Consider the following 16383-nt stretch of genomic DNA (forward strand, 5'->3'; position numbering starts at 1 on the left):
CATTCTGGGTCTCAGCTCATGCTCCTTTAGTAATTGTCTTTTGTAAGGGATCCTTTGGAGGAAGGAGATGACCCTAAAGTCTTTAGACTGTTCCAAAAAAGAGGAAATTTCACTTTTAATAACTGTCTTTAGAAGCTCTTGCTATTTCAACTCCTACTCAGCCCACTTTGCTTCATGGAGAGTCCATAATGTGGGTCCATAAGGGTCCACTGAAAACTTTTCCAAGTCATGAGGCATTTCTGCATCTTATCTCTGTGGAATGGGATTTCCCTCGTGCAGGTCACTCTCATTGAGCAGAGCTATGTCTAGATTGTACCCTCTTCTTCCTGCTGAGAGATTTCAGCATACTATTGTAGTTACTAAAAAGTCTACAATTTCAGTACAGTGCAGAGCTGCCTTGTAAGATCTACAGGGTCCGAAGGTGAACACTGTACATAAGCACTCCTGTGAGGTGGATGCCTTGAGTCTTCAGGTGTCTATTTCTTCTTTTTATATTGTGAGAACCTGTCTTTCTTAGATTCAAAGAAATCAGGAATTGAACCAGGCTCAAGATCCAGATCGAGAACTGTCTCAAGGCCAGCTTCCGTGCTTAGAGTTAGGTTTGGCTTATTTAGCAGGTGGTTTTTATGATCTCAACAGGGTTCTTGTTAGAAGTATGGCACTCTCTGTCACAGCTCATTGGTTTCTTAGTTAGTGGATGTGGCTTCTAAATCTTGTCTTAGTAAACTGCCATTTGAGGGTAAATTGTTCTTTGGAAAAGAATAAAATAAAATTGTGAAGGATTGGGAGATGCTAAAACCTCATAGGCTTTCTGAAGGTAAGCCTAAGTTCTCTTTTAAGGTCTCGTCTGCTAGACCAAAATATAGAGGTTTCAAGTGTTTATAGGCCAGGACATTCTAATTATTCCCAGCAGGCATGGTGACAAAAGGCAGTCTTCCTTTTGTCTGACAAGAAGTCAGAAACTCGGGGTTTACTTGCAAGCAATGCATCTAGAGCTAGCCAATGGTGGGGTCCAGGATCTGCTCTTTGATGATAGGAGGCTGCCTCTCCAACTTTCTCCAGGATTAGACCTGGAGCACATCAGATCAGTGGTTTATGGAAATAAAGAAGGCTACAAACTGGAGTTTTCCCATCCTGTCACAGATTTTTTTCTTACACTCTCCTTGCAAAAACCCAGTAAGAGACAGGTTGTATGTTCCACGTTGCGTGCTCTTGGGAACCTAACAGCTATCATTCCAGTGCCCAAAAACGAGTGGGCTTAAGCAGGTATTCAATCTACTTTGTAGTTCCCAAAAAAGAAGGAACCCTCTGGCTCATTGGGTTGCTCATGTCAGAATGAAGACAACTTCTATTCTGGCATCAGCTCAACTGGGTGAATTTCTCATTGCCTTAGACTTCAAGGAATCTTATTTTCACACCCCCAGTTTGGCCACCTCATCAGTTCCTCAGGTTGCGGTTTTAAGTCAACATTTTCAATTCCAAGCCATGCCCTTTGGTTTAGCGACTGCTCCCAGGACCACCTCAGAGGTAATGGTAGTAGTTGCAGCAGCATTTCTTCATTGAGAAGGAATCCAGGTTCATCCTTACCTGGATCATTGTCTGATAAGGGTGTTTTCTCATAATGTTTGCATTACATCTGTATCATCATCTTCAGAGTCTGGATTTTGACAAAAGCACTCTGGCTTCAAATTTATGTTATTTAAAATTTACTTTACTACAGATCTGAGGAACCATCTGAATGGTGTACAAAACTAAAATAGGGGGTGTAGAGAATAGTGGATAAAATAGCGGGAGGAGGGGGGAGTGAAGAGAGGGAGTGGCATGGTATAGTGAACTACAGTATGCAATAGGAAAGAAGAGGGAACAATGAATCATAAGAGGAAGAAGCAGTAGTTGTGTCCAGCAGGTCTCCCTAGTGGAAAAAGCATTGTATGTCTAAGTTGGGGGTTCTCAACCCAGTTCTCAGGACATACTTAGCCAGTCTTGTTTTCAGGATATCCACAATGAATATGCATGAGATAGATTTGCACGCAATGGAGGTAGTGCATGCAAATTTATCTCATGCATATTCATAGCGAGTATCCAAAAAAAAATGACTGGCTAGGTGTGTCCCAAAGACTAGGTTGAGAAGGCAACTAAAAAGATCAGAAAGAAAGTTAAGTGGGAGCTTGAGAAAGTTAAGCCTTTGTATCGCTCCATGGTGCGATCGCACCTTGAATATTGTGTGCAGTTCTGGTCACCACATCTCAAAAAAGATATGGTGGCATTAGAAAAGGTACAGAGAAGGGCGACAAAAATGATAAAGGGGGTGGGAGACTTCCCTATGAGGAAAGTCTAAAACGGTTAGGGCTCTTCGTCTTGAAGAAGAGAAGGCTGAGGGGAGATACGATAGAGGTCTATAAAATGAGTGGAATGGACCGGGTAGATGTGAATAGATTGTTTACTCTTTCCAGAATTACTAGGACTAGGCGGCACGCAATGAAGCTACAAAATAGTAAATTTAAAATGAATCGGACAAAATATTTCTTCACTCAACGTGTAATTAAACTCTGGAATTCGTTACCAGAGAATAGTAAAAGCAGTTAGGTTTGGATAGCTTCCGAAAAGAAAAGTCCATAAGCCATTATTAAAATGGACTTGGGGAAAATCCACTGCTTATTTCTAGTATACAACAATAGCTGGACAAAACTATAATATTGCAATTTGTATCAAATATGGCTATAAAGGCTGTAGAGGTAATCTCATATCATTGAAGATCATTGCATGCCAACCTATAAAATGGCTCCTAGGTCAATGCACATTTGTAATCATCGAACACCTCCAGCCAACCGGTAGTGTCTTGTATTGTTAATATATCTCTATTTCTCAGCTACGTATAGCTTTAAGCATCCTACCGTTCAAAAATCAACATTATTGCAAAGTGTAAGCAAATAATGCACAAAAAATATAACTTAGCTTAAAAGCTCCAGAATTGATGTATTATCTTCCATAGCTGGAGCTCATCTGGTTTTCATCAAACTATAGTGAAACCTCATTGGCAACTCCGGTACTGTGATTTGCCCGACAGGACCCTGTTTCGCGGTCTCATGCTGACAGGACCCTGTTTCGCGGTCTCATGCTTTGTCAAGGGCATCAGTCTCTGTAAAACGGAGAATACAAAATTTAAAAACATATTAAATGGCTTGCTTACAGTATGAGTAATTCTGGCGACTGGACTTACAGCAACAGTACTTCATCTGTCATATATCAAGGACCACTAACCCTTTTTTACAGGTTCTGAGAGAGGTGGTCATCCCAGATTCACAATGTATAATGGGCTACTTTTGACATCAAATCGCTATACACTATGATTCCACAGGACGAATTGATTGAAGTGATATATATGATGCTACATGACAGACAACGACCACATGAGGTTCCAACTAAATTTTTGATGTCACTATTGAAGGTGGCTCTTTGTAAAAATTTTTTCAAATTTGGCAATAAATTGTACCTCCAAACCTCTGGTGTGGCCATGGGTGCTACCTTTGCCCCAACACTAGCCAATCTATATATGGCCGCTTTTGAAAACAAATGGTTAATTCATTCCCCTATAAACAGAACATTGTGATATGGCGCAGGTATATAGATGATATTTTTGTCCTGTGGAAGGGCACAGTCAATGAATTATTTGATTTCCAGTTATGGCTAAATAATTGTCATCCACGCATCCAATTTACAGTATCCTTCTCAGATACCAATATTCATTTCTTGATGTTGAAATCACTTTAAGGGCAGTAGTTTCTTAACCAAGGTGCATACTAAATCCACTGACAGAAATTCGTTTTTAGAGTATGGAAGTTGTCATCCCGAAAACTCTTCGTCAGAGTTTGCCTTTCTCACAATTCTTGCGATTTAAAAGGATCTGTACAAATGAACAGGATTTTCGCCAACAAGCCAATATATTTGGCTCCAAGTTATTACAGCGCAATTATCCCAAGGCAGTTTTGAACAAAGCATATACTCGAGCTAAACATTTGAACCGGGATCTACTTTTACAGAATAGGATACCAGACGCACGAGAAGATCCGGTTATGACTTTTATTATGAGATATGCTCAAGGTGGTGAAGCTGCTGCACACATTATCAAACAAAATTGGGATATCATGCGTGCACATCCTATTTTTGAAAGTCATCGTTTGAGGATGGCTTTCTCTCGAGCACGCAATTTGAGTGAGATTTTGAGTCCAGCTGAATTACCAGACCTCATAGCCCTTGGACCCACTGCACCTGGTAGTCATAAAAAATGCAATAAACATGGATGTAAAACCTGCCCCTTAACCATTGAGACAGATAAATTTTATCACAATGGCCAAACAATCCATCTGAAACATCAAACAACTTGTCGCACAACATACATCATCTACTATGTGAAATGTCCTTGTGACAAAATATACATCGGCAAATCTAACAGATTCCCGTGAACGCAAGAATGGTTGAACACAGATCAAGAATTTCAGCTCAAACAGTTGGAGCCCCCCCTTGTTCAACATTGTCTTTTGAAACAACATTCCAGTGAGTCGTTGCAGTGTATGGTGATTGATTGTGTTGTACCAAAGGCCCGAGGGGGGGGGTAACATTACAGATTGCTGCTTCAAAGAGAAACACAATGGATTTTCCCTTTGAATACAGTGGAGCCTTACGGCTTAAACGCCCACCTCCATTGGAACTGTTTTTTCTAATTCAATCTATTGAATGAACCAGCTGTTCATGACGTCGATATAATGGGAGGAGCCTATAATCGTTATAACTTAGACGCCGTCGCCATTTTAAACTGGCGATTCATACAGATGAAGTACTGTTGCTGTAAGTCCAGTCGCCAGAATACTCATTATACTGTAAGCAAGCCATTTAATATGTTTTTAAATTTTGTATTCTCGTTTTGACAGAGGCTGATGCCCTTGACAAAGCATGAGACCGCGAAACAGGGTCCTGTCGGGCTAATCACAGTACCGGAGTTGCCAATGAGGTTTCACTATAGTTTTGATGAAACCAGATGAGCTCCAGCTATGGAAGATAATACATCAATTCTGGAGCTTTTAAGCTAAGTTATATTTTTTGTGCATTATTTGCTTACACTTTGCAATAATGTTGATTTTTTTGAACGGTTAGGATGCTTAAAGCTATACGTAGCTGAGAAATAGAGATATATTAACAATACAAGACACTACCGGTTGGCTGGAGGTGTTCGATGATTACAAATGTGCATTGACCTAGGAGCCATTTTATAGGTTGGCATGCAATGATCTTCAATGATATGAGATTACCTCTACAGCCTTTATAGCCATATTTGATACAAATTGCAATATTAAGTTTTGTCCAGCTATTGTTGTGTATGTTTACAAAGTGATAGGACAAAAACCGAGCCATAATTTAATATTTGTATATATTTCTAGTATAAGCAGCATAAAATGAATTGTACTGTTTTGGAATCTTGCCAGGTACTTATGGCTTGGATTGGCCACTGTTGGAAACAGGATGCTGGGCTGGATGGACTTTTGGTCTGTCCCAGTGTGGCAATACTTATGTAGGTATGTTTTTAGTTGGAACTTGAAGTTCTGTACAGAGCCAAGCTGGCATAGGTGGGAAGGAAGTGCATCCCAGAGGGTGGGACCAACAACTGAGAAGATGGAATGACGTAGTTTCATAGGTTATCTGCCTGAAAGGAAATAACCAAAAGGGATCAATGAAGGGCCCAGGAGGAGGAGTATGGTGTCAAAAAGCGAACTAGGAAAGCCAGGACACCAGTATTTAATTTTGAAAACTAGAAGAATTTTGTAAAGGATACATAGGGTTATTAGGAGCCAGTGAGGCATATTTTCAAAGCACTTAGCCTTCCAAAGTTCCATAGAAACCTATGGAACTTTGGAAGGCTAAGTGCTTTGAAAATATGCCTCAATGTGCATCTTGAGGAGAGGAGTCACATGATCAAATTTCCTTGAGCCTGTAATCAGTTTGATAGATGTGTTTTGGATCAGTTGAATGCAGTGAAGATCTTTCTGACTGAGACCTTTGTATACTGAGATACAATAATCTACCTGACTGAGAACAAGAGAGTGGACTAATGTTTCAAGGGCTGATTGCTGAAGAAGAGATCTGATTGTGTGGATCATATGAAGTTTATAGAAACAGCGTTGTACTGAGATTGGAGATCTGAGTTTGAAAATTAAGGGCAGAATCTAAGGTAATGCCAAGAATTGTTCGAGTAGCTCAGGGTTCTTTTGTGACACAACACAGTTGTACTGTCTCTACCTGCTGATCTATCTACAAGCCCTGAACTCATCTGGTGGAGGTAAAACAAAGAAAATTAGCAGGTGAGATCTAACTTCTCCTTTTGTAATTTGCCTCAAGCCTGATAAGAATCCATGCGAGAAGTCCCTTCACACTCTGTCTGGACTGCAAAAGAGTTCTCACTTGCTAAAGAACTGACTCCATTGATCTATTTAGCTGTTTGTCTCCTTCGACACCAATAGATGTATTATTTAAGTAGCCAAGCATACTTTGATATGCTAGCAAAATTGGCTAGCATGTTGCATCCAATTCTGTTAGAAACCAGTATTTCTCTAATGAGTAAAGTGAAACTCATCATATCGGAGCCACTGCAGCTACTGTGGCACTCTTGAATCAGCTTTGTTGGACACCATATGTAAAGTAGCATCTTGGTCTTCACTCCACTGCTTGGACCATTCCACAAAGAGAGCATATTTGGTCAAGATGTGATGACCAGCATCACACACCTGTGTGTCTGACTCAATCTTGCTTGTCAGTGGAAAAAGCACTTTTTCACCTGTAACAGGTATTTCACACAGACAAGAAAATGGGTCAGGCACATAATCCCTCCTGTCCCCCTCAGAGCTGCATTCCATCTTGAGCTATGGAGCTAACTGAGGGCCTGAAGTAACCCATTGCATGCAAAGAGGGCCACACATTCTCAGAACTTTGCATTAGTTGTAAACTCGAAGAGCAGTTCTGCCTAGTACTGTTAGATGACATTTTAACAACTTGTGTGCCTGATCAAACCTGCTGTCTATATAAAACATCCATTACAACTGAGAAACTGTTTTTCCCTCTTCCTCATTCCTTTATCCTCATTCCAGAACGTTGACTCCATTTGTTTTGTGTTGAGCTTAATAATTGCTTGAAAAAGAGATTAACAGGTATTGCTGGACTCCAACAGGTTAATACAACCCTAGCCATGATGGTAAAGGAATCTGTGTGGTGACTTTTCTGTGAATCAGTGTGTGCCCTGTATGTAAATGAAGTCATGAAAACTTAAATTAAAAAAAGAGAAAAGGCACAGTGATCAGAATAAGCATGTAGTACTTAAAAAGGGCATGACTGTTTCCTGTTGTTTTCTTGACAGGATGTTATCCAGATGTCCTGGCGGGAAAGCGTTAGAATTAATTTCAAATGGGGGGTATTGAAAGCCTCAGAATTACCTTTGTCTTAGCTTTCTAAGGTAGAAGTTGGCCTGTATTGGTACCATGCATGTTACTGCTCAGTAAGAGGAAGTAATCAATGTGTGCTACTGTTAAGATAAATTATTTTACTGTTAACCTGTCTTACTAATAATTAAGGCTCATTGCATAAAATGGGACCTGTGCTACCGAGTTGTGGTAAAATAACATGTGTTAACTAGGGCTGAGGTTTGATTAAAAATTTTAATCGTGATTACTTGCATGGCATATCCAGCAGTCCACTGGGGGAGGGGGGATCCAGGGTTGGACTGGGGGGATCAAATGCATTTCATCTCCCTCAGCTCCCCTCCACCCCACCCACATTACATATCATACTTTTGCTGGTGGGGATGCCAAAGCCCTCTCAGTCGAATAAATCCACTGCCAAAGTGGCCCCCTTCTTTCTTATGCTGCCTCAGGAGTGAGGAAGTCAGCAGGGTGCCTCCAGCTGCCCATGCTGGCACTCGCCGAACATGCTTAGTTTCATGCACAAAGTGAGCATGCTTGGGGAGTGCAAGCATTAATGGCTGGAGGTACCTTGCTGACTTCCTTGCTCCTGAGGCAGTATGTAGAGGAAGGTGGTGACAGGCAGCGGATTTCTTCGGCTGGCAGGGCTTGATCTACCCTACCAGCCATTGAATAGGTACTGCAGTTTGGAGGGGCATGAGCCCAAAGGAGGGGGCCCAGGTCCAAGGCCCCTCCCCTGTGACTATGTCACTGATTAAAGGCCCTTCTTCGTTTCTCCCCCCTTCCAGGCCCAACTCTTATCTCCTTTCCACCCATTATCTCTCTCCCAACAGTCCGCTTCCTGAGTCCAACACCTCTCTCTTTTTTCCTTCCTTCCCTCCACCCTTTCCATTCCAGGTCCCTTCATTCCCTCCACCCTCTCCATCCCAGGTCCATTATCCCACTTTCCTTCCTCCTTTTGCTCCATCCTTCTCTCCCTATTTCCCATTCCCTCCAAGTCCAGCACCTTCCTTCCTTCCTGCCACCCTCTCCACCCTATGTCAATTCTCTCTCTCTCTCTCTCTCTCTCTCTCAGCTCAACATGTCGATCCTCTCTCTTCTCCCTCCACTTCTATCTGCTTTCCCCCCCCCCCCCCCCCCCCCCCACGGTTCGCTGTCAGTTCTCTTCCCTTCCCTCCTGCTCGCAGTCCTGGCTTCCCCTCCCGGGACGCGCCGCAAACTCTCGCTTCCCTCCCCTTCCCACCTGGTTTACCTTTTTCAATTTGTAGTAAGTCTTCTGCCCTGTAGCAGCGGCAGCCGTACTGAAGAGCTGTCTGCACTGGGCCTTCCCTCTTACTCGACCCGTCCCATATGGGAAGTTGCAGCAGCAGGAGGCGGGATGGATCAGGGGGAAGGCCCAATGCAGGCAGCTCTTCAGTACAGCTGCCAGTGCTGCAGGGCCAAAGACTTACTACAAAATGAAAAAGGTAAACCGGGTGGGAAGGAGCCGCGAGGAGTCCGGGAGTGGAAGGTGAGATGCTGGACCACACTCAGGCAGGGAGGGAGGCAAACTGTTAATCGCATTAATAATTGATGCATCAATTGTGGTGTTAACTGCGATTAACATGCAACCCTAGTCTTAACAGAAGCCCATGTTGATAACTCCCCTCCACTACCCAAATGTCCCTAGAGTTTTAAAAAATAGCTGTTTATCTGCTGGACAGCATGAAGAAGGAACCCACAGGAATTTTCCAAGCAGTATAAAGCATTCCACCTTTTATTGTTCTGTTCTGCAAAACTAGAAAAAATACTACAAGTGCCCCTGCGTGTGGCTTGTATGGCTTTTTAACATCTTTTTCAAGATAACTGCTCTTCTAAATTGCCCAGCACCATTCTCTTTTTATCCAAAATGTGTTCTCTCTAGCTGACTGTTCCTCACTTCAGTTTTAGTGAGGAAGAAAGCAACAAGAAAAAAGCGCTAGAAGAAAAACAGAAGAAGCAGCCGAAGAAAGCTGATGAGGATCAGGAGGAGAAACCTAGGAAAGAGCCAGACAAAAAAGAAGTGAAGAAGACCACAGAGCCAAAGAAAAAACCTCCAGCTAAGGTGTCCTCTGCATCCAACTCGGACTCTGAGGAGGAGCAGGAAGGGGAGAAGGTATGTGAGCCTTTAACTTTATTAAAAAAAAAAAAAAAATACAACCCTGTAGTAAGGGTTGACATAAATCAAAGAGAAAAGTAAGCTTTTTTCAAAGTTAAACAAAAAAAAAACAAACAGATAAGGGCATGTAAATTCCACCTAGTCTACCCGTCTTTGCAGTGTTATAAATATTATGAATCATCGGAAGTCAGTGAGAGAGGGAGAAGAGGGGGTTGGGAAATGAATATATTGTGAAGACTATGGTTAGGGAAAGTAGAATTGGGAGAATTAGGTAAATGGAGTTTTATTTTGCTGATGATTGAGATTATTGTTAGGGGCAATTTCTACAAGTCATATACATGAGTAAGTATAGATTTATCTGGATAACTTGGCTGTATGACAGTTTACCAGCCCTTCCTCAGCTAAAAGTTGATCCTATGAGTTATTTCGTCTGGATTAAAAAGTAGGCAAGCTGGGGGAGGGGGGAGAGGCAGGGGGGTAGAAAGGCAACAGGGACATATGTGTTTAGTCAGGGGAGGGAAATAATACACATGTATTTGAAAATGTACAAATAAGTGATTGTATATACTATGTAAACCACTTCAAATGTAGTTGCAAAAACCACAGAAAGGCGGTATATCAAATCCCAATTCTCCTTTCCCTTCTATGAAAAATGAACCCACAGAAAAAGCAGCAATGAATGTCTGCAGATACTTATTTTTCCTTAGGGCAGTTTACACTGGAATGTTTCCTTGTCCTTTCCCTTTGAAGATTGCAAGCCTACTGGTAAATGTACACACACGTTTTGCATCTGTATGCCCAGTTGTAGAGAATTAGTTTATAAACTATATTTGTGGTTAAGGTGAAATTAGTCCCTCTACTCTTTTGCCAGCATCTGGAGACTAAGAGCCACTAGTTTGATGATATTACCCTATAAGGGTCCTGTGCTTTCCACAGCTAGCCAGTATTTCTGCATCAAAGCAGTCTAAATTTTATTCCCCCTATAACTGAAAATAGAGGAAAATCTTAAGATGCTATTGGCTAGTACCCAGCAGCAAATTCAACAGCCTCTGCTATGATCTATGCATCACAGTTAATGTTTTGCTAAAAACCGTTGCTAACAGTCTGTCTTTTCTTCATTTTTTTTTAATAAATGAAAACTAGTGCCAGCAGCAAAATTCCCAGCTTAGCCTAGCCATTTGACTGGCTCCCAGTTTGCAGAGAGCTGTGTCGGCTTCCTTTTTTTACTTCAGCCATGATGAGGCAGTGAAAGAGGGAAAGTGAAGACTTGCAGTGGATAACTAGCTGAGTTCTGTAGAACTTTGAACTACCCCTTTCCTTTCCTGTTTATTAAATAAAATAAAATAGCACCTTTAGCATGTTTTCAGACCTCAGAACCTTTTGCAAAAGTGGTGTTTGAACATGAAATTTCCTGTATTGAAAAAGATAAAAAGGATTTCATTTGACTGTATCCTGGGCACATTCATTGTGGTGGTCCAGGGCAGTGTCTGCATTTGAGTGGAATTGTTTGGAGCCATATTGATTCTGATTGTTCCAAGCAGATTCTTAATATTTGTTTTTACTGTTGTCCACTTTTTGTGATAAACTTTCCCTTCTCCTCTCCTCCTCCCCCCACAATTGTTGAATGAAAACAAGAAAGGGAAAGGAGCCAAGCACTTCCAAGGTGCCCAGAGGAGGAACTTGCTGAAGATGCAACAGGAGAAGGAAGCGTCTGAAAAGAAACGCAAGCAGGAGGAGCAAGCAGAGACTGAAATGTAAGAGCATCCTCTCATTGTGCAGTAATAGTCTATATGCATACACCTACCTTGGCAGCAAGGGCTACTTTGCTGCTGTGATACCCTGTTGGCTATACACTGTTGTGAAAAGAGAAATCTCAGATCTCGTCTGTTTTTATTATAGTTGTTTTTGCTCCGAGCCGTCACCAGAGACTTAACAGAAAGTTTCATCGTTCCTGTTTATTGGAATCTTTTTAGATTCAGACAGATGAAAAAATCTTTACAGAAATTAGGAAAGCTGACAAATTTGGCAGCAGTATAATAATGGGTGATTTCAATTACCCCTCAATATTAACTGAATAAATGTTGCATCAGGGTGTGCTAGGGAGGTAAAATTCCTAGATGTATTAAATGACTGCTTCTTGGAGCAACTGGTCCATGAACCAAAAATAGGAGGAGCTATTTTAGATCTAGTCCTTAGTGGACTGCAGGGCATAGTATGAGAGGTAATTGTGTTGGGTCCGCTAAGAAACAGTGATCATAGCAGGGTCAAATTTGAGCTAATACCTGGAGCGAAGTCACAAAGGAAATCTACTGGAGCAGCATTTAATTTTCAAAAGGGTGACTATGATAAAATGAGGAAAATAATTAAAAAGCTAAAAGGATCAGCTGCAAAGGTTAAGACTTTAAATTGGGCATGGACGTTGTTTAAAAATACCATCTTGGAAGCCCAGACCAGATGTATTCCACATATTTACTAAGGTGGAAAGAAGAGTAAACGACAGCCAGCATGGTTAAAAGGTGGTGAAAGAGGCTATTAGAGCCAAAAGAACATCCTTCAAAGAATGGGAAAAGGACCCGAATGAAGAAAATAAGCAGCTACATCCACTGGTAAGTTAGATGCAAACACTGATAAAGAAGGCTAAAAAAGAATATGAAGAAAAAAATTGCCACAGAGCAAAAACTCAGTAACACCTTTTTCAGGTACATCAGAAGAAGAAGGTATTACTGTGAGTTTTTGCCTCTGTGGCAATTTTCTCTTCATCAGAGGAAGAAAGTCTATGAGGGAATCCGTGGGATCATCAAGGAGCAAAAGGGGCACTCAGGTAGAACAAGGCCATACGGAGAGACCAAATAAATTCTTTGCTTCGGTCTTTACGGAAGAAGATGTAAGAGATCTACCTGTACCAGAAATGTTTTTCAAGGGTGACAATGTGGAGGAACTGAAAGAAAATCTCAGTGAACCAGAAGACATATTGAGTCAAATTGACAAATTAAAGAGTAGTAAATCACCTCGATCAGATGGCATACACCCTAGGGTACTGAAACAACTCAAACATGAAATTTCTTTTCTGCTGTTATTGATTTGTAATCTGTCAAAATCATTCGTAGTACCTGAAGATTGGAGGGTGGCCATGTAATGCCGATTTTTAAAAAGGGTACCAGGAGTGATCCAGGAAAATTACAGACCAGTAAGCCTGATTTCAGTGGTAGGCAAAATAGTGGAAACTACTACAAAGAATAAAATTACAGTACACATAGAGAAAATGGTATTGGGTCAGAGTTGGCATGGATTCAGCCAAGGGAAGTCTTGCCTCACCAATTTTGCTTCATTTCTTTGAAGGTGTGGATAAAGGTGAGCCAGTTGATCTAGATTTTCAGAAAGCTGTTGCCAAGTCCCTTATGAGAGACTCCAGAGAAAATGAAAGTGTTGTGGGAATAGGAGGCAGTGTTCTGGTGTGGATTAGGAATGGTTATGGACAGAAAACAAAGGGTAGGGATAAAATGGCCATTTTTCTCAGTGGGAGAGAGTGGAGTGGTGCAGGGATCTGTACTGGGACCAGTACTATTTAACATATTTATAAATGATCTGGGGAGACCACGTGATGCTCTGAGCAAGGCGGTTGTGTGTCGCTGAAGCTCCGGGACCCCTAGCCCTCAATTGAGCCACTTTAAAAATTTTGAGCGGGGACGCCTGCATTAGGAGATCAGTTTCATCACATGACGTATGGACAAGTATCTGGGTAAAAGTCTGTCACTCGTGGCTCAAAAATCACTGAGAAAAGAGAAGATCAAAACTAGTAATGGCGAAGCCAAGATGGCAGAGATGCTGGATGCTACTGCGGCAGCGTTTACAGAGATCTAGCTTTCACAGTTAACAACGGCGATAACAAAAGCATTAGAACCCCGCTGGGAAGAACTTAATCAAAAGTTGGCGATATGCACTGGGGATCTGGAGACCCGTGTTTCGGCACTAGAAGACAACACATTAAAGCAGGGCCCGGATTTAGCCCGTTTGACAAAGCAACTTGAAGAACATCTTACCAAACTAGAAGATCTTGAAAACCATTCAAGGCATAACAACCTGCGGATTGTAGGGCTTCCGGACAATATTCCAGAGCGGAATCTAACCCCTTGGATCGAAGCTTGGCTGTCGATAGAACTGGTGACATGGACTCAATGGTCCCTTAGTAGTGGAACGTGCGGACCGCGTAGGCTGCTAACTGAGGATAAGAAAAGGCCCAGAGTGGTAATGGTAAAACTGCTGAATTACCGTCATAAATTAAAATCCTCAAAGGCTTTCGTTTAAGAGAGAAACCTTAACCCCATGAGGGACAATGTATTTTGATTTTCAAGACTTTTCACCAGCTGTACAAGAACGGCGCCAGAACTATCATTCACTTTGTCAGACTCTCAACAAAATGGGAATTCGTTTTCTTGCTGATGTATCCGGCTCACTTAAAAGTTTTTGTGAAAGGACAGTGGCAATCCTTAAATCAGTGACAGAGGTGAGAACTTTCTGGCAGAAAATGGCAATAGAAGTCCCAGACCAATAAACAATTATCTAAGGACACACTAGATAAGAATTTTAATTTTTTCTTGCAGCGGGGGAACGATGGTTGCCACGGTGGGGTAGTTCTCCTGCTTGGTCATAGTCACAAAGAGGGGTGGGGGTCCCTTGCATCACAATAGTGTCTATCTGCATTCTCCCTAGATCGGAGTCAGGCGAATGACTGCGGGTTGGTTAAGGGTTAAGGATGGGGTCAGGTGGGATATTTGGGGGTATAGGGGAGAGGGGCGTTGTGTGAGTTTGGAATGTGTGTTTGTGTGAAGCGAGAGCTGAGACGGTAAAATTGTGCAGTGCAAAAGAATGCGTAAACCAATTGAGGGACAGGAGGGCAGGGAGCAATCACTCCGTATGGCGTGGTTAATGGCATGGAGAGGGTGATCCCAGATGGGGGCTGGGCACCGGGAACGTTATCATCAGATCAGAGCAGTTTCTTTGCATTTGTACTCTCCCCTGGTAGCCCAATGCCTATCAGAATAGCCTCTTGTAACGTGGGAGGTATTACCTCCCCAATTCAGCGGCTCAAAACTTCTGATGGCTTTAAAGCGTCGTAAAGTAGACAGTGCATGCCTGCAAGAGACCCAACTCTCCCCTGAAGAACATGCAAAATTACAACGCCATTGGGTGAGGGAGGTGTTTCAGCTTCCTGTCAGAGCAAACGGGGAGGAGTAGCAGTTTTGTTTTAGAAAAGGAGTGTCCTATATGTCCTCAGTGCTGCTTAAAGGGGTGGATGGAAACTACTTACTATACATATCTGGCTCCAAGGCACAGGAGTCTTGCTATTAGTTCTATATGGGCCAAATCACATAGCCCCAATTTCTACCATTCTCTCCTTCAGCAATGCTTGCAGCGCAGTTCACTGCAAATGATGGTATTGGGAAACTTTAATATGGTTTCTGATCCTTCCTTAGACTGCTCTAGTCCAACCTCATTACACTATAGAGGGCTGCGAGCAAATACTAGTTTTATGCAAACCCTTAATTTAATTAGATGCTTGGTGTGCGTTACACCCCGGGGAGCGGGGTTACATGCATAGATCCCAAGCCCATGGTACACTGACACGGCTTGATTATATCTTGGTAGATCATAGATTATTTTCAAAGATAAAGACTTCAGAGTTTGGCCGGAAGAAGTTTCAGACCATGCTTTATTGTGGACATGGAGACAGCTGCAGATGTCGGGGGAGGTGCGGGATGGTGTTACCCTTCTTATTTGCACGCAGATACAGTCTTCCACAAATATATTCAAGAAAAATGGACTGAATATACTACCATTAATGCAGTACATGTAGGGCAACCCTCTCTATATTGGTCTATATTGGTCGGCTTCAAAGGCAATAATCTGGGGGGACTTAATAGCATACATTCAAGCACGCAAGAAGCGACTGGCAGTGGGTATCATCCATTTAGAAACTCAGCTGAGGAAAGCCAGGACGGCCCATGCTAGGTGTCCTTCTAAGAACTCCTTGGAGAATCTGCGCACTACTCAGACAGCGCTTAACACCTTGCTGCATGAGAGAGAATCACACTCATTGCTACATTGCAAATACAAACTACATAGATATGGTAATAGACCAGGTAAAATGTTGGCCCGGATCATTAAAAATTGGGACGGGCTGAGATTGGCGACAACGTGCAGGATGATCAAGGAATCCTCACAAACAACTTAGAAAAAATAGCTAAAATTTTTACAGACCACTTTACGCAGCAGATCCTCCACCGAACACTCAGGAGTTAACAGCTTACTTGTCTACATTAGGTCTTCCTGGCTTGACTCCAACAGAACTAGAATATTTAAATGCTCCATTATTATTATCAGAGTTGCAGGCAGCGATCAAAGCTTTAAAGCTGTGCTGTGTCCCAGGACCAGACGGATTTGCTGGAGAGTATTATAAAACCCATAGCCCCCAGGCTCTGGGGGCGTTGTTGGTTTACTTTGAGGAGGTGGTGGAGAAGGGCTGTTTCCCCCCGCATGCTAACACTGCACTGATAACACTCATACCTAAACCGGGCTGGCCCCCCAGAGAAGGCCAATTCGTATCGGCCTATATCCTTAATAAATTTAGATGTTAAATTGCTCTCTAGAATATTGGCGGAATGCTTGGCCCAGTACCTCCCTAGGTTGATAGGACCCGAGCAAGTAGGATTTATTCGCAGACGTCAACCCGCTCACAATGTACGTCGCTTACTGCTGGCATTAGCACATTATCAGGAAACACAG

The 16383-nt window shown here is 42.3% G+C and overlaps 1 protein-coding gene across 4 annotated transcripts in view; it reads left to right on the top strand.

The window, feature by feature from the left end:
* PSIP1 (PC4 and SFRS1 interacting protein 1) overlaps positions 1 to 16383 on the top strand; it is a 184147-nt gene that overhangs the window by 119676 nt on the left and 48088 nt on the right. For all 4 annotated transcript variants that reach the window (XM_030194150.1, XM_030194152.1, XM_030194151.1 and 1 more), the window contains exons 10-11: positions 9387 to 9597; positions 11236 to 11354. In XM_030194150.1, coding sequence (XP_030050010.1) covers positions 9387 to 9597; positions 11236 to 11354 — 330 coding nt within the window. The remainder of the gene's footprint in view (positions 1 to 9386; positions 9598 to 11235; positions 11355 to 16383) is intronic.

Source organism: Microcaecilia unicolor, chromosome 2, assembly GCF_901765095.1.
Source record: "Microcaecilia unicolor chromosome 2, aMicUni1.1, whole genome shotgun sequence".
Classification (NCBI taxonomy): Eukaryota; Metazoa; Chordata; class Amphibia; order Gymnophiona; family Siphonopidae; genus Microcaecilia; species Microcaecilia unicolor.